The sequence below is a fragment of the Carassius auratus genome, unplaced genomic scaffold, assembly GCF_003368295.1.
Source record: "Carassius auratus strain Wakin unplaced genomic scaffold, ASM336829v1 scaf_tig00042146, whole genome shotgun sequence".
NCBI classification, from domain to species: domain Eukaryota; kingdom Metazoa; phylum Chordata; class Actinopteri; order Cypriniformes; family Cyprinidae; genus Carassius; species Carassius auratus.
Genome location: NW_020526698.1, coordinates 1 through 27,749, shown reverse-complemented (window position 1 = coordinate 27,749; position 27,749 = coordinate 1). Strand labels below are relative to the sequence as shown.

Here is a 27,749-nt window from a genome sequence, read left to right as displayed (position 1 = left end):
TGTCTTTTTGATGTGTGCATTAGAACATTTGGATAGTGATGACATCTACTCCTCTCTCATTTAAAATTGAGTAGAAATAATTTAATTAGAGTCATTGTCATGAATTAGTTCAAAGTGGCCGTTTCAGTGAATCAATTCAATAGGCCGATTCGTTTGCTTCATCGTTCAGAAATGTTCTCACAATTGCTTGCAGCATTTGTTTAGTAAAAATATAATGAGGAGGATATGGCTGTTTATTACTATTATTGATTTCTAACTAGATTTTTACTATATTTTAGTTGTAACATGCAAGATTTGGTATGCACATTGTGAACAGTTGTTTGGCTGAAATGAGTCCTCTGGTTGAAAAACCATTTTAGAGCGTATTAGAAATATTATGTTGCACAAATAATATTAATTAATTGATCATTAATAATATATTTTTTTTAAAGGATGAGAAATGTAAATTTGGAGGTCTCTATTTTGAATACTTTGTGTAGCCCACAGTGCGTGTGGGAAGTAATCAGCAGTCTGTATGTAGTTCTTACTTTCATGTACTATTTCCTGCTTAATCTATGTCTCTCCTGGTCCCTGAGGGGTACAATTTTAATTAAAGGTTTGTATGTGTGTGTGTGTGTGTGTGTGTGGTTCTACACAGAACCAGGCCTGCTCCCTCGGCCAGGGTTAGGCCATCAGTAATTACCCTGCTCATTAACGCAAAGGGGAAAGCAGACAGGCCTGTCTTCTCACAGTTGGGTCCTTAGCGGATGCTGGTGCCGAAGCTCTTGGGGTGGACTGAGTTAGGAGTCTGTTACGCAGTAGTCATGCTAAGTAAAGAAGGTTAAAGGATCTTCTCCAGCCCTGGAGAGCACGAGGTAGGCATCTGGTAAGGCGCAGTGCACCATTATACTTGATTAGTTGACGTTATCGAGATGCTTTGTGAAAAATGATTGCTGTGACTCACAGAGGTCGATTCGAGTGCTTGCCTGGCCTTTATCAGCACAAAGCACACAACGGCAAGAAACATGTTTAGAAAGTACACTGAAAGTGCATTTTGAAAGCTGTGAGCAAAGGTTGCTGTTTTATCTAACCTATTTGAGCAAAACGTAACATTTCTTGTTTTGCGGTACAGGCCACTGAGGTCAATTCAACATTTTAAAGTGTGGGCTGTAGAGGACCAGGCACCTGAACGGCTTCAACACACGTACAGGCATTTTAGAGGCTCTGGAACCGGGTCCAAAATTGACTTTTTGCCGTAACTTTGAATAGGGGTGGGGTCAGCTGAGATAAGGCAGTAATAAATTTTTGAAATTTTAGCATTTTTTCATTCAAATATATTTATATGTTTTGTATTACATTAAAATTTTAGCATTTTGACATTTATTTATAAATTAATGTTATATTTACAATATATATTGTCACGGGAGGAGCACAAGACAGACACAGTGGGTGTGGCGTCAGGCCTCGGAGAGGCTTTTATTAACAGAAATCATAAAGTAACAGGGAATAAAAGTGGACAAAGGGGGAAAGTGTCCAAAATAACAGGGAATCTGGTGTCCTCGTCGTGCTGCGGGGTTTGTGTAGGTCGGGCAGTGTTCATCGAGGAAGGGTCCAGGCAAGGGGCGGAGTCCGGCGGCCGCACGCGCTCCCTCCTCGGTCCGGGGCGCGAGGGGCAGCGGCTTCTCCTAACGGCCGCGTCTCTCTCGTTGGCCGCGGCGCTGGTAGGGGATGGACGGCCCGGCATCCTGGCCCGTCGGCCATGTATACGGGTGCGGTTCCCATCCGGATCGCGGGTCCGGCAGCTCATGTCTTGGTGGCGCGGGAGTCCCTCAACGCACCCTTCCTGGACCCACGAGGACACCAGTGTGCATGCACGGGGAAGAGACCGGTCTCTCGAGGATAGGCGCGTTGGGCTTTTAAACAGTGGCGGGGATGAGGCTCCATTCACATCTGGTGTGCCCCATCACACGCCGCCAGCCCTGACTCGTCCAGCGCCCCTCCTCTCACACACCCACTCCAGTCGGGAGCCTGGTGAAGGGCGGCGATTTAGGACGGGGTGCCGGTGACAATCAGGGAGGAGGCAGCTGACTCGTCACAATATATATATATATATATATATATATATATATATATATATATATATATATATATATATATATATATATATATATATATATATATATATATATATATAAATCAGTATCAAACTGTAACAAATATAATTTGTATTTACTGTAGTTTGATGTTTCAATGCTTTGAATCCATCTATCTCTAAATATTTATTAATACATTTTTATAAACACTTTTTAATTCCATTTCCTTGGCGAGTCATAATTTTGGACCCTGGTTCGGGGCATTAGAGATGTAATACCTCTAATGTGATCACACATGGCATGGAATACGTAGATTTATTAGGATACCTCTTGGCCTGTAACAGCTGGTATGTGGGGTTTACTATGTTTACGGACACCACACCATGTTACCCCCCATTTGGAGAGCGGAGGTCTACATCTGGGTGAGCTTTTCCAGGCATGAGCTGCAGGCATCTGACAGCACCCCTCTCCTCCCCTCCCTCCCACCTCTCCTCTCCTCCCCTCCCTGCTGATTTGATTAGGCCACTGTCTCCCTGTGCCTGTAATTGCATTTGCCTGTTGCTGTGTGTTTAAGAATAGCCTCGGTCCCCGTAGCCCACCCCTCCTGATTTCCCAACTGCCTCGGGGAGCGCTCGGGATAACAAGTCGCCATGACAACCCCACTCCATGCTGTGGATCTGCGCTGCACTCACTGACTTTGCATTTTCTGACTTGGTTGATTTTTTTTTTTGTATATATATATATATATATATATGTATATGTATGTGTGTGTGTGTGTGTGTGTGTGTGTGTGATATGTAAGTAAAATGTTTGCATACATATATTTAATTGAAATGCTAGTTATTTAATAATAAATTGTCATATAATTTAATTTATAATATAACAAACTAAATAATGTGCGATGACTAGTTCATTTTATGTAGTCAAATGTAAATTTGAAAATTTCACAAAATTCATTTGAGCTCCGCTAAAAAAAAAAGGGTTAATTCCTTCTGTCTGGTTTTATGTCGTGAGCCTTGCTCAAGAAAATAATATTTCTGTCTGCATGTGGCGTCCACAAATCTGTACGTGACCCCATTTTTGCCTCCCCTTCAATTACGTAATGCTTCTAAACAGCCTTCTCATCTTTACGGTCGGTTCAAGGCCCGTCCTGCTGACGACATGTGGCGTCCCGGTGTTTTATATCAGCACAGACAGCGCCAGCCCTGTACAGAGGCCATGTACGGTCTCTCCCCTCGGCTAACAACCAGATCCCGGTGATCTTTTACAACAGCCTGGCCCGAGATAAATCATTAAGCTGTCCTCTAATCACTAAATTACCTACGGAAGCCGGGTCCAGAAAGAACAGTGTATCCCCTGCCAAACCATCACTGGCTGCTGTTAGATGCTTATAAATTGTAGTGAGCAGATGGGTCAAGGTTTTGATTTGGTCGTGACCCATGCTAATAAATCCATATGATATAAGCTGAGGAAAGCTTGTGCGGACACAACCCTTTTGCTCCCCGAGTCCCGCTGCAGTCTTACTGTCCCAAGAGTCTTTGCAGCAGGATACGGCATTTGGGATAGAGAAGAAAACTGGACAAAGATGGGGGACTCAGTAAATCAATACGTTTTGCACCGCTAAGCTGCGTGAACACACACACATGTGCGCAGACAGACACAGGAAAGAGTTGCACTTACCAAAAGACATCTTATTGTTTTAGAGTGTGTGTGGGATTTTTCTCTCTTTCTATTACCAGTTTTGGATCATTAAGATATTGATTTTTGTTTAGCCGTGTAAGTGGTTTGCCAGGTCCCTGCAGGGAGAGCCAAGCAGGACTTTTTCTGGTTGTGACAGACAGTCCAATCCTCCCCTGGGCCACACTGTGCTCCAAGCTTGCCGAGAAAGAGAGGAACCTCGGAGAGAGAGAGACAATGGATCAGGAAGAAGTTTGTTCAGGTTATAAAAAAGGTTGGCAAGTCAGAAATCAGTCAGCAAACAATGACTGTGATTGGATGGAATACAAAATAATACAATCTGAAAACTGTCTAGTATACACTGTGTTCTGTCTTCGAGTTTGTAAATTGTATTGTATTTTTAAACTTATGGCAAATAGTGCGACTGGTATGCCATTCCATATTCAGCCACTGGAATCACTGATGTTATTGCTTCCAGTTTAGGCATCACATTAGACATTAAAGCGCATTGCATTGTTGTAAATACTGGCATATATAATTATCTATGGTGTCCTGTAGTTTCCAGCAGAAAGAGTAAGAGTAGTATGTTAGTATGATGTTTTGATGGTTTGAAGAATGAAATTCTGCACGCTTTGAAGGAATGGATGATTTAGCACACCAAAAACCAAAAATGACAAAAATAGGCAATATAATAATAGTTTTTACTGACCAAAAAAATTTCAAAAAAAAAAATATGTATATATATTGGTCAGGCCAGCAGTCACCAGAAACCACTTTCTGAAACATTCCCCAATATTCTGCCACTGTAGGCAACTGCACTCCATTGTCGAGTGCTAATGTTCTTTTTCCTGACAATAAAAACCAGCTAGTGAGATTTCCACCCGTCTCTATCCCCCAATCAGGATTCTCTGTGTTCTGACCCAGGCCTTCATTAGAAATTCACAGAGACAATTTGAGTGAAATTTTTTGCATTAATAATGAAAGCGATGTCCCAGCTGCGCTGAGGCTGGGGCCGGAGGTCTTGGCCACCCTCCCGATGTGCAGAGGGTGTCTACAAATTAAAGGGAGTAAATTAAGGAGAAAGAATGCTGCTCTTACACCCTGTGGGGAGAGGACACTATTTCAGTTTTCTTCAAAGAGTGAAACTATGAAACGGTTTCCTTTCAGCCATCACCATCCCTCTTTTTTTCTTATTCTCTCTCTCATCACCCCTCCCTCTTTGAGGAGTGCGTTTTAAATTATTCAAGATTTTAATCATTGTTCTAAAATGTTACAGACGGCTGGCAGGGGGCACAGGGAGGCGCTGTTGGTGGGGGGAGGTCGTTTGGGGGGTTGGCGGGGGGTCTGTGAAAGCAGGAACGATTGTTTTAGAAAGTTACTGCTTGAAGCGACTGCTGCTCTATGCTGTCCTTGCCACTCTGAGGGGGAATGAGTTTTTTACTCCATATTTCTTGCATTAGTGTGTGTGTGTGTGTGTGTGTTTGTGTGGAGTCTGGTCCACATTTCGGCTTATTCGGGCCAAGAACTACCAAATTAAATAGAAAGCCTTTAGAATGTGTAAAACAATTATTTTACAACCTGGGGTTTGAGGCGGTTTGGTTTTGTTATTAATTAATCATTTTATTCAGCAAGGATGCATTAAATTGATCAAAAGTAACAGTAAAGACATTTATAATGTTACAAAATATTTATATTAAATGCTGTTCTTTTGAAGTTTCTATTAATCAATAATATTTAATATTTAAAAAATGTATCATGGTTTCTGCAAAAATATTAAGAAGTATAATTTTCATCGTTGGTAATAATAGTGTTTCTCAAGCTTTAAATCACATTTCTGAAGGATCATGTGACACTGAAGACTTAAGTAATTATGCTGAAAATTCACAGGAATTTTTTTTTTAAATATAATAAGAAATTAGTTATTTTGATTTGTAAAAATAGTTAATAAGATTTCAGTTTTTACTGTATTTTTATCAAATAATTGCAGTCTTGAATAGCATTCAAGGTATTTAACAGTCATTACAAGTTACCTTCCCCAAACAAAATTATGTTCACTTTATTTTTCTATACAAAGCGGGTATAAATGTTAGAAACATTATACAGCTATAATCTGACTCCATAAATGCATTTTGCTGAAAGATTTTGGCATATGAAACAAAACCATACTGATTAGTATATATTATGTAACCCATCCTTACTGATACTTCTAAGTTATTGTTGCAAATTTGACAAATCTTCATCTGTTAACTAGCTAGATAACATTTAAACATGCTGACATTATTATCAGTGGTGAAAACAGTTATCCTGCTTAATATTTTTGTGGAAACCATGATAATTTTCTTTTTTTTCAGTGATGAAATACAAAGTTTTAAGGATATAAAGTTCAAACAAAGCATACGTTTGGGAAAACGATTTAATACTATAAATCTTTAGTTTAATATCTCTTTATTGATCATTTAATGTTTTCTTGCTAAATAAAAGTAGGCTATTAATTCCTTTTTTTATGATTAACCTCAAACTTTTGTACAGTGATGTACAGGTACAAGATTATTGAAAATAATCAGTGACAGTGCAATGAAAAAAAATATATTTATATATATATATATTTTTTTTTTTGAGTAGTGTGTGACAAATAATGTTTCTATAATTTACATGACATTTATTTAGTTTAGGTCAATATTTAACTACCTTTTTCATTGTCCATAGAGCACATTACAAAGCAGACAATGGTCTTGTTCAGCCAAAGACTCGTGCACTAGGAAGTTCATTGTTCCTGTTGGACCGGGAGTCTTTGGCACAATGCATTTCAACATTTATTGTCTGTAAATCAATACCACGCTTCATGCAAATTCCCAACTCCCACCGTTCCCTTGTCCCTGATTGCAGCTGAAACATTTCTGGTTCCTAATTCTCCAGGGGATTTGAGTTCTATAGTCTGGTGCTGATTTGAAAAAGATTGGAATCAATGCCGAGGATTAAATTGGGAATCTATCCGTTTCACTTCACTTTTGGCAGGTCTTCCTGCTGTCACATTAAAAAGCCTTAGAGTATGTCGCCTTCGCTACCGAGAATCCTCAGAGGTGCTAATAAGATTAGCTTTGCTAGGTGTACACGCATGCAAACATCTGTGATCACGGGAAGAGAGTGGATGTCGCAAACCCTCGGAGACTGGATCAGAATAATACAGCTGTGCTCCACACTCATCTTGAAGGGCTCTGCTGACCTTTTCTGAGGAATGTCACCACTCTGGTGTTAGTCACATGAATGACAGCCGTGTGCGTGCGAGTGTGTGTGTGTGTGTGTGTGTGTGTGTGTGTGTTTAGAGGAGCTGGTGGGAGCTTGGCTGATTCAGCCAGAGATAGAGATAGCAAGTGCATTCATTGGAAAGCAATAGTCTAGTAATGTACATGTGAGTTTATTGAGTTTATAGTTAAGGAGCGGATGGGGGCACATCTGCACAAGATTCTATTCTAATGAGCGCAGATGGAGTCTGCGATTCCGAGAGCGAGCATGTGACGTCAGACGGCCGCCACACACACACACACACACACACACACACACACACACACACATACACGGCTGGTGTGATCTATGTTTCCACTCAGCATTCGCTGTCCAATCTGTCACTTTTAACTAGACACTACAATATAATTAATTCTGCAATTTATACTATATAATTTATAAAGTTTGGGGTCTGAAAGATTTTTTTTTTTTTATTCTCTTCAGCGCTCAACAAGGCTGTTTATTTGATCAGAAATGCAGTGTATATTAAATAATATTGTCTGTTTTATTTCAAATGTAATATTCTTTCGATGGCGAAGCAGAATTTTCAGCCGCCATTATTCTAGTCTTCAGTGTCACATGATCCTTCAGAAATCATTCAGGTTTGTCGATTTGCTGAAACATTTCTAATTATTATCACTATTGAAAACAGTTGTGCTGCTTTTTCAAGTCTCTATGAGGAAAGTATATTTCAGATAAACAGGATTTCTGACTTTTGTATTACACATGTCTTTACTTTCACTTGATAATTACAATGCATCGTTGCTGAAAGTATGAATTTCTTCCCAAAATTTTTTTAAATTAAATACTGACCCCACACGTTTGAATAATAGTGTTATGTTGCTTGCAAAAATAATCACATTTTGTTAGAGTACATGTATACAGTACTTTGTATTGTACACTGATTTGTGACTTGCATATTATTTTTATTCTTTTTGAAAAATTCATTAAAATGATGTTGCTTATTGGAGTCAGGAATCAGACCACAGTTGTAATTTTGAAAGATTTGTATTACATGTAGCCAGCAAGAATGATAAAAAAAGAAGGATGTATTTTCTGTTTATTGTCTTTCTATTGTTTTGTGATGCTCAAACTTTCCCTCTCATCATAGTTAATTCACCAAGCTCACAACTCACAACTTCAACTCTTTTCCTTTGCATAATATGACCGTTGCAATAATGTCTGGTTCAAATCATCATCCCAATTAATGTTTTTGTAATTTTATGATTGACAATTGACAAAAAGACATGAAAGTAAGACAGAATTAAAAAATTTGGGGGGTAAACTATGCTTTTAATCAAGTTATTGGGTGTCTGATGGCCGTATTACTGAGTGCTAGACCCTTAAGGACTGATGATCGTGTGATTGTGTGTGCATTTTCATGCCTGGGCATGTCAGGATGTTGAAAGGGCATGTATTGTTGTGTGTTGGTGTGGGCGATCTTCTGTTTCAGCCTGTGTGTCAACTCCATTTCAAGCGAGGCAGTTCTTTGCTGTAATGATTGCTTACTGCTGTACGAGCGTTAAATAGTCCCCGAGGACTAGGTTTGTTGTGGCCTTTCTCTCTGAAAAAGGCTTATGCGTCACACGTGGTACGAAGAGAGAAGAGGTGGCTTCTGATATCCTGACACCTTCCCACCCAAAACTGCTGACATCATCGCATTTGCAGTAATTGTGCCACGATTCTTGCACTTTCTCATCCTTTTCGACACCTCTGCTTCTACCTGTTTGACTTTTTGACATTGTGAAGAGAGAATACAAGGTCAGATGGATGCTTTCACCCCATCCCAGCGTCTCACATCCATTTATGGCAAGATTTAATCTGTCACATGATATACTCTTGACCCATTTATGTCTAACGGTAGAAGTTAGTGATGGTGAGTGGTTAGAGTGGGCCGGGTCAGTTTCACTTAACCAAGCAAACCAGTGTCAGGATGGCCACTTTAATTTCTTTATAAATGTTATTTTTGACCCTGCTTTAATCGTCAGAAGGTTTTTTTTTTTTTTTTTTTTTTTACACTATTGTTTTATTTTATTGACTCTTCCTACATTGGAAATTTTATTTATTTATTTATTTATTTATTTATTATTGATGCTTTAAGGGATGACTCCTGCATATTTTATATTATTTTCACATCACTCTGAATTTGTGAATGTTATTTTATTTTACTGAATCTAGACTCTTGCATTCCAAATTGTATTGATTTTATTATTATTATTATTTGTATTTATTTATTATATTTTTAATTGGAGTAAAAGGAAATGGACAGAGTAGAACTGAATTCAGAAACTTTGGGAACCATATTGAAACTTTTGTTGCCCGCACAATGTGTCCGACCCAGTGAATCCAAATCTTTTCCCACCAGTCTTAACTGTACATTTGATTTCATGCTGAAGAAAGTAGCACAAAAGAGTCAAAAGAGCACTTAGAAAGAGAAAGGAAAGAGCGTATAAAGCAAGACACCAAAAGAGCCCTAGTAGTATGAAGCTCATAAATAATCTCTAGGCAATTACGCAAGTCCACTTAGAGCTTCACTTTTGTGTCTTAGTAGTGAGAGGAGAAAAAGAAAGGGGGAAATGTGAAAAGGAGGAGGACGAGGAGAGAGCGAGTCCCCAATTTGACAGCTTTTTGGCTTGTTGTTCATTTTTTATTCATTAGATAAGTAAAAGTAAAAACAAGGAAGGCAAAGGGGTGTTGTGCGGTGATTTATGTTTACTTCTCTGAGAGAATGCAGGATTTATTTGCAACCGAGGCTTTACGCTCCACACACCGCAGAGCTTTGCATTACAGAGAGCATGCGACAGATAGAGGGAGGAGGTGTCATGTAATAAAGAGGGACATGTTCTTTCTTTTCTCTACGCCTGTCTCTTTCCCACGTGTTGTCAAATAAATGTTCTCTTTTTATCGTCTCGATCATAATGACCGGAGGCAGCTTATTGCAGCTGTTTATTGCTTTCATATGTGTAATTATGCAGTGATGGGGGACAGAGTGTGTGTTTGTGATGTGTAATCTGCCTTTCTAATGGCTCATCACACACACACACACACACACACACACTCTGATACACATGCTTCGAGAAAAACTTGGATTAGAGGAGAGAGAGTTTAGGTACTAAAAAAGGTAAAACGTACATTTTGATTGCTGATGGTTCCTGATCTATTCCTAATATGTCTATTATTCACATATTGGTCAATGAAGTCAAAATAGAATTGATAAACCATTTAATTGTGCATAATTAGATTTGAAAAATAAATGTTTAATTAAATGCTTTGTGCTTTGTTGCTCATGATGGATGCCGTGCAATAGTTTTGTTTGCCGTGTTCTGATAGCATCAGTAATACATTAGATTGAGGTCTGTAACATCCAAGTGTTTCAAAGTGGAGTTTTTAATTTATCATGTCACAGGATACAAATCAAATAGCCATTATTCACTTTCAGACAGCCTCACAGGCAAAGGTGAAAGATCTCTCGTTTCAAATCCAGTTTCAGCTTTATTCCCATTAGAGCGTGTTTCTCCTCCAGTTTCTGTTGCGCTTTATAAATAGGCAAAAGAAAAACTCTATTACTTTACTGAGAAGCATAACAGTTATGTAACACAAGAACAATAAACTTCTAGAAAATAAAATAAAAAACATCCTAAATGAATTCACTTAAATGCAGTACATTCATAAACATTAAGACAGTGTGAAAATTAAAAATGCAATGCCATTACTAAATGTCTAGATAGTGTACCTCGTTTTACTGTGCATGGTTCATTAGTCCATGTTATAAAAAAAAGAAAGAAAAAAATGTTTTCATAACCTTTTCTGCGATTGTAACCAAGGCCTCATGAGCTGGGGTAAATAATATCAAAATGAACCGTTTCTCCCTCTCAAGCCATCCAAGATGTAGAGGAGTTTGTTTCTTCATCGAAACAGAAATGTAGCATTGAATCACTTGTTCACCAGTGAATCCCCTGCAGTGAATGGGTGCCGTCAGTTCAAGCAGCTGATAAAAACATCACAATCAGTTAACATCTTGTGAAGCAAAAAGCTGCATGTTTGTAATAAATTCATCATTAAAGTGTTTTTAACTTGAAATTGTTGCTTTCGGATAAAATATGAGTCATCTTTCCATAATATTGCTTTCTCCAGTGGAAAATTGAAAAATGCAAAGATCAAACACTTTAAGTGAAAAGAATCCAAAACCGTTCTAAACAAATATGGCTTTTCACTTAGCAAGACATTAATTGATGGAGTCTTGTGGATTATTGTGATGTTTTTATCAGCTGTTTGGACTTTTTTACATTTTCCCAAATCTATTATATTAAATAATATTGTCTGTTTTATTTAAAATGTTATATTCTTGTGATGGCAAAGCAGAATTTTCAGCAGCCATTATTCTAGACTTCAGTGTCCTTCAGAAATCATTCTATTTTGCTGATTTGCTGAAAGATTTCTAATTATTATCAATATTGAAAACAGTTGTGCTGCTTAAAATTTTTAAGGAAAACATGATACTTTTTCATGTCTCTATGAGGAAAAGAAATTTCAGATAAAGAGAATTTCTGACATTTGTATTACAGATTTCTTTACTTTCACTTGATAATTTCAATGCATGAAAGTGTGGATTTATTTAAAAAAAAATAGTGAACTCACACATTTGAATAATAGTGTTATGTTGCTTGCAATAAGAATCACAAAAAGAATGCAATTCTGGGGGGATTTTAGGTGATCTATTTCTCTAACCAGTAATGTCACACTTTTCATGATCCAATCAAATCCTGATGCATGAAATCCCACCCCTACATTATTTCCCAGCAAATATTCTGTGAAATGTTACTTTACATAAATAAAATGGGTTGTGAATGCTGTTTTGTGTCATTTCTATTCACATTCAAACTGAAAGGGGGGAAAAATAATGCAGATACTGGCAAGAAATGCACTGATAAAACAGAACTAAAAAGATTAGTGAAAAAAACCCTTGAATGTCAATATTTCACAGGCAGATGGCAGATTCAGGTCTTTATGGTTTCGATTAGCTGATGTCTTTCATTGCGTGACATTACATTTAAGTTCCTAGTAGTCATTTTCACAATAAAGTGCACAAATCACATTGCTGCTTAATTAGCCAGGTGCTTCCAAATGCACCTGTTACGGCAGAGTTTCTGTGCAGATTGAAGTCACATCGGGTCAGGCCCTAAAAGAGCACTTTCCTGAACCCCCCACTCACCCCTCCGGTAGAGTTGTCTCATTTTCATTTGACACAATTTATAGATGTGCCTCCAAAGCCATGCGATATTTTACACTCCTGGATCATTAAATGAAACCCTTCGGAAGCTCTCGAGGTGCAAAGCACTTTTGCGGGAGGTGTAAAAAGCGCAGGTTTTTTTTACGGGCGTTCCGAGCGCTGGAAGAGGAGGAGGACTGTGGCAGGGGTTTAAAGAGGCAGCCATCCGTGTCGTTTGGGAAGGTTACAAGGAGCCACGGGACTCTAGCACTTTAAAGACTTACCGCGGGACATGCTGCAGTGAGAAAGAGAGAGAGAGAGGGAAAGGAAATGAGTTGGAGTTACAGGCACGGTGTTGGTTTAATAATTCAGTGAAATCCAAATTTGAGCAGATGCCCCTAGTGCTCTGGGTAAAATAAGGCTGAATGGGGAGGAGAGCTTCCTGGAACCTTAAAAAGCAGAAGCAGGAAGTAAGATTTGAAGAGTGCCAAGTGGAAATTGTGCTTGAGTGGAGGTCGCTGGGTTGCTGTGCATGTTTCCACCAGATTACTTTACTCATTGAAGATGTGTGATGCACAATAATCGTTTCAATTATGTGTTAAGGGGTGGTTAAAGATGCACTTATGGGCTATGTGAAGATGGTTTTGCTATATATACATAATGTTTATATGAAATAAAAAATGAAATATTTATTTCTGAACAATTATTTGTGACATTCTCTGTAATTTTATATATATATATATACACACACACACACACGGCGAGCGTGATTTCACCAAGTACAACATCCTTGTTGATCCTGGAGCAACATTCCAATCAACCAATCAGAATTGAGAGATAACTTTTCAGAAAATATCTGTTTTAGGCTCACAATCAGAGTTAGGTGCTTTTACACCCTTGTCAATCAGCTATTAATTTCCCACTGATTTTAGGAATAAATTATGGGTAGGGTTAGGTTTAGTGGTAGGGATTGGGTTAAGTTAATATTTTTGGACAATAATGTTGATCCGGGATCATCATAAGATGTTTCTCCAGGAACATGCCTTACTTGGCAAAATCACGGCGACCACACACACACACACTTTTTTTTACAGGATATCATAACTTATTTTTGAAGAAAAATTGGCCCTTATGACTGGTTTTGTGGTCCTGGGTCACATATGCATATATTACAGAATATCATGAGAACTTGATGCTTGTTTGTCAGTCAGGCAAACACAAGACTGTAGATTTATAATTTAATCTTTGTTTTTATTTCATATTTGTTTGACTCTCATGTCTTGAATGAGTCTCAATGCAATCTGAGCCTGGGCACAACAAAGGCAGGGTAGATCACCCTACAAAGAATTACCTCCTCCTAAAAAAAAAAAAAAAAAACTCTGAAAGAGCACTCTCATCCCTTTGTGGGGAAATGAAAGGAAGATTATTGTTCCTACTGTGAGAATGAACTTAGAATTTTTTTTCTGCCTTAGTTTGTAGAAAGTTTGCTCCCTGCTCTTCCTACGTGACTGCAATTCGAAGCCTGACTTTTTTAAAGCTCACTGTAACAGTATTTTACAGACAGCCGGCCGTTTGTATTCGAATATAAATGCTGTGATATTCATCATACTTATTTTTCCATGGGAGAGCAGAGGAAAAAGTGATAGATTATTCATTGTGTGCTTTCCATTTATCAAAACAGAGCAAGAAAGTGTCAGATGGGATATTTTACGTAACCAAAGCTGGTTTTCCTATTTTGACCTCACTTAAAAGATCATAAACACTGGCCTTGAAGCAATAGTTCAATTAAGAAATGGCATTCTGTCATCATTTATAAACAACCCTCGTGTTGTTCCAAAGGCACAAAGCTAAGGCTTGCTAACCATAACATAACGAGTTCAAATCCCAAATATGCTTATACTGTAGTATTCTAGATAGTACAGAGAGTGTCTGTTTTACCGTATGCTCATTTGAGTATCAGAAGCAGTGATTGGATGGTGTGTAACAGCTCATCATGGCTTTTTGGAGTGCTTTAGAATGGCCTAACAGGAGGAAAAAAGAACCCTGTGGTGGAATACACTCCCTCGGTGCAGACGTGACACCCACACGTACGGTTCTGTGGCCGTTTAGCCCAGCTTGTGTGCGTCTTTGTGTGTGTGCCAGCATGCCAGAGAGTTACATCACCATAAGGCCGGGCCATGCTGTGGCTCAGTGGCAGAGATGCGGACGACGGGGCCTGTACAGATGGAGACAGAAGGTTTCTGGTGAGGTGAGGGTGTGCCTATGAGATAGAGAGAGAAAAATGTGTTTGTGTGGTACTATATTTATAAAGCAGAGTAATTTTGTGGCATTATAGGTGATTTGGTGCATATGTGAGGGGCTTGTTTTTGTCTGCGTTCGCATGTTTGTTTGCAGGAGGCTTTATCTGCCTTTGTGTAAAAAGGTTTGCCCTCTCAAAATGGGATGTGGAGCTCAGGGAGGCCAAAGATTGGCCTGCTCGATGCTGCCATCTAGAGGTGGCGGATGAAAGTCCTCTAGGGGCCTCTAAAATCACAGTTTGGAAGTAATGTGGAAGCCTGTGGCGCAGCACAATGACAAATGTCTGCAAATGCCACATTATGTTTCATTCAGCTCAGTTTTATGACATGCCATCACGTTCGGTTTTAACGTGCGTGCTGATGTGAACTAGATCTCATTTCATTCCACATGTACTTGTTAGATTCACCCTGGGAATGTGAGTGCATTTCATGCATGTCCTCCCGTCAAGATGCATAAAAGATTGTAATCGTGTGTGTGAGAGAGAAGCACTCTCTAAATATTAAACTTATTTTTAATATAAATTAAATTATATGGGGGTTCATGGGAATGTATGTTTGGTAGTATTATTATTTATTTTATTTTTTTTTATTTTTTTAAATAATTTCAATGGCTATCATCAGTATTTAAAAAATCACACATAATATTTATATTCATATTTAACAGAAACAAATCTAAATAAATGTTAATAGAGTAAGTGTGATTAATTTTGAATTGCCATATTTAAGATTTAATTTATGAAAAAATGATGACTGGTTATTTAAAAAATTATCACATGAATATATAGCTTAATAACATTTATTTAAACAAATCTAAATAATATTTTTAATAGAAATAGGTTTGATTAATTCTTAATTAATATATTAACATTTTTATAGTTTTTTTATTATTATTTATACAAAAATGTAAATGACTGTAAGGGCATTTAAAAATCATCATGTTAATACAATTTTAATAATATTTAAAAATATATATATTTATAAAATAAAAAATAATTTTAATAGAATAGTTTGATTAATATATATATATATATATATATATATATATATATATATATATATATATATATATATATATATATATATATATGCTTAAAGGGTGTGTGTGAGAGAGAGAGAGAGAGAGAAAGAGAGAGAGAGCGAGAGACAGAGAAATGCTCTTGTGCGAGTGTGTCCCTCTCATGGGTAAGATTCTGATTCGGGGAACACAATTAGCACACATAGCAGAGTCCATTTGTGCCATTGGGTAAGAAACATTAAAATGTATGTGAGTAGAGTCCTACTGGGATACCGAGACTGTGTGTGTGTGTGTGTGTGTGTGTGTGTGTGTGTGTGTGTGTGTGTGTGGCTGTAACCTTGTTCTGCTCCCTGATCTATGTCCAGATCTACCTCTCTTTCTCCATCGCTCTCTCTCTCTCTCTCTTTTTTCACTATTCCCTCCACCCTCACTATCAGCAGCAATATAAATAATGCATCAAAACACATTAAAAACATTAGCTGGGCTTTACTGCCAATAAAAGTGGAGGATGCTGGGGATGGAGAAAAAGGAGGGAGTGATCAGGTCTGAAAAAGAAGTGAACTTTATAAAGTGAGAAACCCCAGAGCTGTTGGTCTGGAGCAGAGCCAGGACGCCACAGGTGCACTGTGGGTATTTTTCTGTCGCAAATGACTCCGTGAGACTAGTAAAATATGCAGTTGGAAGATGACTTTAATAAACATGATTGACAGTGTATTGCCATTGCAGGGTTTTTAATTAGTTTATCATTACTATGCACACAAGCAAGGACGAGCACAGAAATGCACATGCAAACTTTTATACTCTCTTTCAGAGGTTTGTTTTAACTCCATACTTTCTTTTTCTCATTCATTCTCCTTCATATCTTGTTTTTATCCAGAGTTTTAATAAAAATACATATTTTCAGCAAGACTTAAATGATGTTACTGCTGTTCTGTAATGCTTGTAATGCTGTTCTTTTGAACTTTCTATTCATCACTTTTTCCACAAAAATATAAAGCAGCACAGTTATTGATGATAATAAATGTTTCTATGCAAATCAGCATATTAGAATGGACTGAAGTACTGATGCTGAAGATTCAGCTTTGCCATCACAATAAATGAGATTTTAAAATATATTCAAATAGAGAACTGTTCTTTTAAATGGATGTAATATTTCAAAATGTTACTCTTTTTACTGTATTTTTGATCAAATGCAGACTTGGTGAGCATAATAGATTTATTTCTAAAATGAAAAAAAACTCACTGACCCCAAACTTTTGAACAAAAGTGATTTTGAGTAGTGTAAGTTTTCAGTAAAACATTTTTATAATTTTATGAAACATTAAACATTAAAACATATGTAGTAGTTTATTATTGCCATTGTATTACTGTAAACTGTTTTATAATATTTAGTGAAGTTAGGTTTCTGTTTATTGTTGCCGAATGTTGGCATTTAATAATGCAGAGCAATTTACCAGATGCTTTTGTCCAAATCGAATAAAAAATGAGGGGAAAATACAATAAAGGAGTCAATAATGTTTGCAGTGAAGTTACTCTTTTGTAAGATTTTATTGAATATGGCTGAAAAAAAAAATCATTAACTGCATTTTTGTGTCACTTTTTCTGTTGAATAATAAAAACAGCTCACTTGAAAGAAAAAAACATCATGGTATTTACATGCTTTTCATTAAATATAAAACACTGCATTCCTTATTTTTAAAATAAAATGAGTGATTATTAACTTAAAAATTCTTCAAGGTTGCAAAGACATTAAGTACGTAAACTGCAAAATAAAATAATCATCTGTGGTCACATGGCAAGGCAGAAGAAATGAACAGTACCTTTTTTATTAAACCAAATAAAATTGCAATGTCATAAGAAGAAGGGATATATTTCTGGAGCCAGGGAACATTTGACTTGATTTGATAAATTTGACTTGTACTGTACACTGCTATTATGCCTCCTCTATTTTTGGCTTATAGCAGCTGAAGAGACTTTTTCCTTAAGGACTTTTTCTGTTTCTGCAGTGCAGACAGTGAGGGGGGTGTAGAAGTAAAGCGCAGGAAGCTACTCATAAAAAATACCTGCTTAATCACAACTCATTTTCACGAGTAAACTGCTGCAGATGAGCGATAGAAAAGTGGAGTTTGTGTCTTATTTTGGGGGCAGTGCCCTGTGCCTCCTCTGTATGGCCTGTGCCAGTATCTGCCGCTGTGCACGGGTCTGTTCTCCTTCCTGCTGGCAGCGTGACAATTGGCATTATTAAAAATTGATTGCCGCAGACCGTTCCATGGCTTACGTGTATTATTGAGCCGGAGTCAGTCGGGGATCTGCCACAAGTGAAGGAGGCAGAGCGAAACATTTTATGATGGTGATCGTCTTTTAGTGAGACTTCACACACACACACACACAAACACACATTCATATGCAAGTGCCACTCACACACATAAACAGAGATGTATGCAAATGTGTGGCATGCTCTGACAATGCGTTTCTTTTAATATTTCATTCTGAATTGCTTTGTGTGTCTGATGTTTACTGTGTTCTGTTGTAAAGCTGGGAATTATTCAATCTAGGAAACATTTGCCTTTTCCTCTTTTATTTTTTTATTTTTTGTGTGTGTGTGTGTGTGTTTAAAAATGCAATATTCTTTTCCATTATCCTATAGGACAAAAAATATTTTACGTGCTAATAAATTGCATCACATCATCTCAAGCTAAATAATATGTTCAATGTATGAATATTAAATGAGGTGAGAACTTTCCAACTTTGAACTTGGATCCTCAAAACTCAAATGGTCACTTCCTTTTCATTATGTAATTTAAAATGAATTTCATTGAGGCAAACGGTTGAGTGGGAAAATCAAAATTCATGGAGAGAAGTACTGTTGTTGAAATCAATTTTAATATTAATCTAATTTAAAGATATGAATCATTAATTATTAGAAAACTATTGTTTTGATTGTTCTGAATTTCCCGGCAATGTATATTTCTTACATTTTGACAGTGGGTATGCCAAATCATTATATGAAACACATTTAAGATTTTAAAGATTAAAGATTATAGATTACAATGACTGGGCATGTACAAATCATCACATAAAATAATAGTTTTAATAAAATAAGCTTATCATTGAATTTGAATAATTCCATTTTTAAAAGATTTTGATGGCTGCACATGTGAAATAATCATTAGGGTTAATTTTGAGTAAACACGTTCACGATTTTTTTGATGACAGTATGGGCTTGTAAAAATGAAAGGTAATAATATATATTTTTTTAAATAATATGATTCATTTTGAATTACGTACAGTAAACTTAACTGTAATTTTTGTTTTATTTTTTAAAGAATTTCAATCTATCATGAAATAATGCTTTGAAAAGAATAATTTCATAATTTTGAATTAAAATATTTACGCTCACAAAATACTTTTGTGGGAATTTACAAATGGTGCTGGAATGGCTCATATACAACCGTATTGATACTAACTGCAAATGGAAACACTTCACTTGAATATTTTTTGTGCTCCGCTACAAATCTAATGTCTTCTCTTGTCCTTTTCCCCCTTCTTTCTGTCTGTCCTGTCTTTCCCCTTCCCTCGTTCTTCTCTCTGTGTTGCACAGATGAACAGGCCAATCCAGGTGAAGCCAGCTGACAGTGAGAGCAGGGGAGGTAGATTTCACTTCTCTTTTTTCTTCTTCCCTTCCTGTTTCTCCCCCCACCTTCCTGTCACTCTAAATCAGTGTCTCCATTACCAGTAGATCTCCCCTTCTTAAGTGTCATATATAATGACGCATCTCGATGAGACCCGACAGTCGTACAGGGCCCCAGAGGATCTTGGGTCGGCCCTCACACACCTTACATAACTCTGATTATTACCCTCCGCTGAGGTGCTAGGAGAGCTACGTTTTTTAAGCTTTAGTTTTGTTAGTTTTCGTTTTTGTATGGACAAACACTGTTGTATGAAAGAGAAAGTTTGTAGAGTTTTATGGTAAATTTAAGACTAAAAGTGTAAATAGGAAAACGTTTTATTATGCTTAGTGTTAGTATTGCATTTATTGCTTCTCAAGACTCAAATGAAGTCACTTCCTTTTCATCATGTCATTTAGAATGAATTATTTCAAGTGGTGTGATGGGAAATACAAATTCATGGAGAGAAGAATTATCATTGTTAAACTCCATTTTAATATGATATGAATTTTCAATTATCAGAAAACTATTTTGAATATTTATTTGGTTATTTGCTTCTTTTTTTTTGTTTGTTATCTATTGAAGCTTATTTCTGCCATGAGATAAAATACTAAAATGTTAAATATCTGGGAATCTTTTTTTTTTTTTTTTTTTTTTTTTGTCACAATTCTAAATCGGCAACTCATGATTCAGAAATTTGATCTAAAAATTTTGAATTTTACAGTTTTCTTTTTTTTCACCACTTTTCACCCCAATTGCAACGTTTTATCTCCTAATTTTATATCTCTCCATTTTTTTCGAATTGTGAGAAAAAAAGAATTTTGAGATATAAACTTTGCGAGAAAAGAGTCAGAGTTGTGATATAAAAAGTAGCAATTACCTTTTTTTTTATTCTGTGGTAGAAACAAGCTAACATTATTATTATTAATAATATTATTATTATTATTATAAGAATTTCAGTGATTATGGGTATATAAAAATCATCACATGTAACAATATTTTAAATAGAATGTTTTGTTAATAGAATAGATTTATTTCTTTATTCATAATATTAGTTTAGTGGTTCTAGATGGCATAGAAAACTGAAAAGAAAATGAAGCCAGGTGCTTTGAAGCTCCAGAACATTGTTTTTAATGAGAACATAAAAATGAACATCAGAAGGTTCTCCTATGATTTGCTAAGAACTTGAAAAGGTCCCTTGTTGGCGTCATAAAAACGTAAAAAGGTTCCCCTACGACTTCCTATAAACTTCAAAATGTTCTCATGTGGCATCTTAGTAAGTTTATCAAAAATCTTTTCGCCTGTGACATAATAAGAACATTAAAATGATATATTACATTATAAAGTTTGTGGTCAGGGGAGTGAGATCGAGTTTCCATGCATTGACTTTGCATGTGTGTGTCTGTGTGTCACTTACAGACAAAGTGGAAGTAGTTTGGTGAGAGATGAGCTCCTCTTTTCCCACTTTTGGGTCAGATATTTCAGATAACCAAGATTGATGGACCCACAGAGAGAGTGAGACACACACAGAAGAGTCAGACTTGGAGGCACCTCTCTCTCCTTCAGAGTATCTCCCATCATTTCATGCCACTTGGTCCTTCCTCTAATTAGGAGTGTCTTCCTTTTACACACACTTGACAGATCAGGCATCTTCGTCATGATGGACAGCTGAATTTATCCCCCGTTAGCCCTGTAAAAACGCAATATATGTCCCTGCAAAGCCCTCTGATTCCACTGGCAAAACTGATGTGCCGTCCCCGACCGATCCATTCACTAGTCATTTAAAGTGAAAGCCGGGATGGAGAGAGAGCTCTAAAGGTCAAAGTGGGAAAGACAAAGAAAGGAAGTGAGAGGGCACAAAGACAGAAAGAGACTTAAAGGAGAGTTAGAAAGAAGACAAGGAGGTGGGATCTGGTCATAAGAGACAAATAAGGATGGATGTCAGAGGGAATGAGAGGAAACAGTTGGAGACACAGGTTAGAGACAACAACGAAAGACTTGTTGTTCTAAACAAAATAGCTTTTTCTGTCCCACCATTATCAGGAAATGTGCACAATGTGATTTACACCTAGGACATGTTTATAGATCTACACTGTTGGGAAGGTTACTTTAAAAAAGTAATAAGTTATAGTTACTCACTACTTGTTCCAAAAAGTAACTGAGTTAGTAACTGAATTACTCTATAATAAAAGTAACTCGTTACCAGGGAAAGTAACTATTTGCGTTACTGTAAAAAAAAAAAAAAAAAAAAAAAGTTGCTATATATTTTAATATATACAAGTTTTTTCTTTTTTTTTTTTTGGAGCAGTTTTCACAAGTCAGTTGAAATGAGTAGAATAGACAGGTGTTCGTACATAACTTTCAATATTTATTGCACGTCAACAAACATCAAGAGTTTTATCCTGCACTTCAAGTATTATCTTTGTAAGAAAAGTGTTTTTGGCCACTAGCTTTGTAGATGCGTGTGTCACACATTACATGTACACATTACATGCATGTTCTTGCATTTGACCACAATGAATTTGAATTAGTCCTTATATCTCCACCTTGAAAATGGCAACTTTTCATCGGATTGCTCCTGACTCGCCATCTCTGCTGCTGCTGCGAATCTCGCGTGCGTGCGTGTGTGTGTGTGTGTTTGACGTCGCTGGCGTAAAAACACTGGCTCTGATTGGCTACCATGAAACACATGACTCTGCCTTAGCCAATCATAATCGCTTATCTTGTCATTAACTCACCTGCTCACGCGCCTGTGTGAGGCAGAGGTGCGTTTGGATTACATAGTTTATTAAATCAATGCAAAGTAACGCACCGCATTTAACGTCCAGTAATGTTAACGGCGTTATAACGACGCGAAAAGTAATTAGTTAGATTACCCCGTTACTGGAAAAATATAGTCGTTACCTAATGCCGTTCTTTTAAACGGCGTTATTCCAAACACTGTAGATCTATGACCCTTGTTGTTTCTGGAAAAACATTCCCATTGACCAAAGACCATAGTAGGGGAAAAAAAATACTGTGGAAGTCAATGGCAACCACCAACTGCTTGATTCCCAGCAATCTTCAAAATATATTTTTATGTTCAACATAAAAAAAGCAACTCACACAGGTTTGGAACGACATGAGAGTAAATTATGATTTTTGAGTGAACTATCCCTTTAAGATAGCTTCAGCTTGATTTCAGACTATCTTCATTTTAAGCTATCTGAAGCTACCTGGGTCTTGTGTGCGTTTTATCCCGCATACCCGCACCAGACTCGTAAACATTCCCCACAGAGAGAGGCCGGACTAGAGATTAGTCTTGTTGACTGGGCAAGGACACCCTGTCAAAGCATGTTAGTGAGCGGCAGGCCTGGACAAACACAGGAAACACACACACTCATACACAGTAGTGCTCATTAATATCTCCGCTGCATCATCCATCATACACACACACACACATTACACATACACATTGATCAAGTTTACCAACAGTATACAAACCAACCTGCATGATCCACTAGAACGTTCAGTTGTTTAAAGCACATTTTTCTAAAACAATTTACACACAATTGTTTTGAGTAAGTCTGTAATTATAATTACATTATATTAATAGTCTTTATTACAAAAAATAAAAATAAATAGAAGTCTAGGGTATGTCAGCATTTAGATAGTAAGATAAATATGTGTGTGCATGTTTACACACTTTCATATTCAGTCCAATTCCCTCTGCGCCCTATAAATGTGTGCCTTGTTTTTTAACTCTGTGCCTTGTCTTGAGTTTAACACATGCAGCATTGACACTGCAATTACAGCCTAATAAAACCCTGAAACAATACCGCTTTTGTTCCCCTCACGCTGATGTGTAATTCAATAATGTCTACATAATCTGATAAAGAACAGCACAAACAATAAACAAGGGACTCCTGAGGTGGCAGAATCGACTAGGCGAAAGGTTCTCCACAGATAACTCGCTCATGAACTCATTTCATTATACAGTAGCACCAACAGTAGTTTTTTTTTTTTGTGCTCTTCTGGATTAAGCCACAGAAAATTGTATATTAGGTGGATAAAAAGCATGCATTGTGGGATTGATCCGATGTGTTGTTTATTTTTGGACTTTTAATACGTTTGTCTTTGCTGTTGCACTTTAGTAATGGTGACTTTTAATTGCGTTTTGATTACATTTTACAGTACTCACCTCATGCTTGTTTATTTTGAGTGCCATTATAAGATTCAGTCGTCTTTAAAAATAAAATGCGCAAACAGCGTGTACAGTAAAAAATAGTAAAAATGGAAAAAAGAGGCGTTGTGCATATATTGAAATGAGCAGTAGCACAAGACGACAGACAGATGCTGTTTTCCTGTGTAGAGTTTAACAACTTCTCTGTGTTTGTTTCAGAAGACAGAAAACTCTTTGTTGGCATGCTGAATAAGCAGCAATGTGAGGACGATGTGCGGCGGCTTTTTGAGTCCTTCGGGAGCATCGAGGAGTGCACCATCCTCAGAGGTCCTGATGGAAACAGCAAAGGTTATTGCTTCAGTCAGATTTTTTTATCAAAACTGAAGTGTACTTTTCAAGTCTGTATGTTAATAATTATTATTATATTATATATCATTAATATATGCATTTTAAAGATCTATTTAAAAATCTTAAAGGTGCTCTTACAATAATATAATGAAGATTACATTGATTAATAATCATTTGTGGAGTTACAACAACATGGCTTCTTGACCCAGTTAGAGGGTCTCCCTCAACATTTTCTTTCTTTCACTTTTTTTTTCTCTATTCAGGTTGTGCATTTGTGAAGTATTCCACTCATGCAGAAGCTCAGGCCGCTATCAGTACTTTACACGGCAGCCAAACCATGCCTGTGGGTGCCAGCACATGTGATTATGCATTTTTGTATCATTAGAACATTTAAAGCACAAAGAGTCCTCATTTTGTTTGTGTGTGTGTGTGTGTGTGTTTCAGGGCGCTTCTTCCAGCCTGGTGGTGAAGTTTGCAGACACAGATAAGGAACGGACCATTCGACGCATGCAGCAGATGGCCGGTCAGATGGGCATCTTCAATCCGATGGCCCTGCAGTTTGGAGCGTACGGCGCCTATGCACAGGCAAGAGCTCTCTCTCTCTCATTACACCCAATTCCCAACAAAACTGCAGGGTCTCAGTGGAAAAAAAATCTGTCGACTCTATAAAGTCTCGATTATACACCGTGCTCCATGCATTATGAGATGATGTTATCTTAGTGTGGTTTTTCTCCATCAGGTTCAGCAGCAGGCAGCGCTGATGGCATCAGTGGGTCAGGGAGGATATCTCAGCCCTATGGCGGCTTTTGCTGCTGCACAGATGCAACACATGGCCACTATAAACGGCCTCCCAGGGGCTCCCATGACCCCAACATCAGGTGAGGAAACACACACATACACACGCAGACATTCTCAGACAGTATTGGTCTCAACTTCAAAGTCTTTTAATTATTTTTGGTTATCATTTTATCATAGTAAATAAAGAGTTTTTTTTTTATTTTTGTTTGGTAAAAATTGAAACTCATTTATTATATGGATAATAATACATAATCTAAACTTTAGAAATAATAGTAATTAGTAATTGGTTATAAAATTAACAGATAATTTAAATTTATTTGCTAACACTTTACAATACATTTCAAATATGCTCTCTTCTCCTTGGCCCCGCCCACCAGGTGGAAGCACGCCCCCTGGCATCACAGCTCCCACGGTGACCAGCATTCCATCTCCAATTAGTGTCAACGGTTTCACAGGTCTGCCTCCTCCTCAGGCCAACGGCCAGCCCCCAGCGGAAGCCATGTTTACCAATGGAATCCATCCGTACCCAGGTATACTACATGCTCTCATCCACAGATATACAGCAGAAATATGACAGATTTGAACCTTAAATTATTATTAAACTTAATGGTTAAACTTTGCAACAGTAGTATACAGGAATAATATAAAAAAATGTATGTTGTCATCCTATTTTGACGATTAATGTCATTGAATTACTGTATTTCTTACAGCGTAATCAAATTTTATGATTGTACATAAAGCAGTCTTGTGCACTGTTGACTTATGTGTTTAGGAATATAAGTGTTCTTCATTTTGATGAGTCTGCAATCTTTTAGTAAACACAAAAGCATGTCATTAAATATGTCTCTGGAAGTTTCTAATTTAACTGCGTTTGGAAATAGCCAGTGGTCGGCTGTTAGCTGTCACAGTGCGAGTCTGTGTGACGTGGATTGGTATTCATGTCAGGTGCCGAAAAAAAAAAAAGCAAATACCTGTTTCCTGGCCTTATCCCAGTTTTGCAGGAAGTGGTGTTTAGGGAAGACTCGGAGAAGGGCGGCCTGGGCATGGCACAGAGAAGTTGTTTTGGGGTTCAGGGAAGCTGCTTCCTGTCGTCTCTATCAGAAGGTATAGAACTCCCTTAGACGTTAGTGTCGTGCAGTGTTGTTTTACTGTGTGTGTGTGTGTTTGTGTGTGTGTGTGTGTGTGTGTGGTGTGTGTGTGTGTGGTATATATTGTTGACAGAGGGAGTGAGAGACATGTGAGTAGTTTCTTCATGTTTGTTTGGTGTCGTCAGCTTTGTAGAGTGATGTTGTTGTAGTGTGGCTGTAGTTTTATGTGCATGCATTATATTTGGAAGACGCTTTCATTTTAAGTGACCCATTCAAGGGCACGGTGGTGATGCTTATGCATTCCGGAGTTCAATCCTACAAGCTTTTGGTTAGCAGCCCACAGCTTTGTCCATTAAGCAACACAACCACCAACAGTGAACTGTGTTCCCTTTAAAGGGATAGTACACCAAAAAATGGTCATTGTATCTTCATGTATCTCAATGTTATTCATGCTGTTTCATACAGAAAAATAAAAGAGGGACATAGAAGCACTGAACTGTAAGAACAGACAAAATCTGTTTTGTGGCTCATTAATGTGTCGTGACAGATCACTGTAGCACCTAAATAAACATGAATGAATATTAGAAGATATCTATTTCAACCGTGGAAAGACATCAATGTGACCATTTTAAAACATTTTAATGAAATTAATAATGAAAATATAAGAATTCAAGTACAATAAAAGTCTTGATTACATTAAAATATTAAAATAATTAAGGTATGGTTTTCCACTAAATGTAGTGGGACATTTAAATAATTTATTTTTTTAGTTTATTTATATTATTATTATTATATATCATTTAGATTCACTAATAATACAATACATATAATAAACAGCAATATTTACCAACACACACACGCACATATACATATACCTGCACAGACACACACACACATTAATATATATATATATTACAAATTTTTGGACCAAAAACTATAATTGAACTGTTGAATTCACCAAAAAAAAAAAAATGTTTTTACCATAATTCAGTCAACCTCGTGACAATACACAAAATAATATAATAACGTATATTATGCATTAGAGATTTTATAATTTGAATTACAAAACAATCTGCATAACAAAACAAACACTGCAACAATATTACAGAAATATTAATATTGAAGTTCTCTAAGACCGTTTTCATCTTCAAAATGATGGCGCTAATTGCGTTTATATATACAAGAGCACACAAGTCCTCGGTGTGATGTGAGAGATGTGAAGGTGCATTGCTTTCAGTTACCCAGGTGAGCAATCTGATATTTTGCATTGCCATGAATGAGAACAAATAGTAGGAAATATCTGACACCTGAATGCTGTGATCGACCAATCAGAAACAAGTATTCCAGAGTGCCAGTGTAATTTAGAGCATCTTCATCATCTTTTTACGTTCATACAGATTTGGAACGACATGGAGAGTGAGTTAAATGATGACAGGATGTTCATTTTTGGCTGAATTCTCCCTGCTTTTAAGTGTAATGTTACTCACAAGTCCATCAAATGAGCCCCAAGCACACAATCCTGAGCGTGGATGCTTCAGTGTTTACCGCGTTAGTGTTTTAGCAGCGTTCAGTTAGCAGGCTGCCAGTATGTGTATCAGTGTTTAGAACAGGAGCGTAGCCGCCGGGCCTGTGAAAGCTCTCAGCTGATTGATGTGCAGTGTAGAGCTGTAGATCTATATTGTTCTCTGTACACTCTCCGGCTGTCTTTCCAACACTTGGCCAGCGGGGAAGCTTGGCAGGGCCCCGTGCGAGCACCACGGCTTAATTGTTTGGGGGTGAACGGTGAGGGGGTGGGAAGTGAGGTAAGATCATTCTCGGTGCACAGCTCTCCCGAACACACTCTGGTGCACTCACTGACCCCGACTGTGTCTGTAACGCTCTCATCTCTTTCCTTTGGCAGCTCAGAGTCCCACCGCAGCAGACCCCCTACAGCAGGCCTACGCTGGAGTCCAACAGTATGCAGGTCTGTCACTCAATGGAGGCGTTTGTGATTTTCCTGCTTCCCAGTTAATGAAATGTACATGCGCTGTGTGTATGTGTGCTGGAATTAGAGGTGTGAAGCGTGTGTGTTATCTGACACATTGGCGTGTGTGTGTGTGGTGTGTGTGTGTCTCAGCAGCCTTCCCCGCTGCA

General features: G+C 37.4%; 1 protein-coding gene across 1 annotated transcript in view; it reads left to right on the top strand.

The window, feature by feature from the left end:
* The window catches only part of LOC113085666 (CUGBP Elav-like family member 4), a gene marked incomplete at its 3' end in the record, with an annotated part of 45,763 nt that extends 18,020 nt beyond the window's left edge, over positions 1–27,743 (top strand). The window contains exons 2-10 of the mRNA XM_026255227.1: positions 19,154–19,202; positions 23,602–23,730; positions 23,994–24,073; positions 24,175–24,315; positions 24,470–24,608; positions 24,906–25,058; positions 25,522–25,632; positions 27,517–27,579; positions 27,736–27,743. Of these exons, the coding sequence (XP_026111012.1) occupies positions 19,154–19,202; positions 23,602–23,730; positions 23,994–24,073; positions 24,175–24,315; positions 24,470–24,608; positions 24,906–25,058; positions 25,522–25,632; positions 27,517–27,579; positions 27,736–27,743 (873 nt within the window). The remainder of the gene's footprint in view (positions 1–19,153; positions 19,203–23,601; positions 23,731–23,993; positions 24,074–24,174; positions 24,316–24,469; positions 24,609–24,905; positions 25,059–25,521; positions 25,633–27,516; positions 27,580–27,735) is intronic.
* Positions 27,744–27,749: the final 6 nt, after the last annotated feature.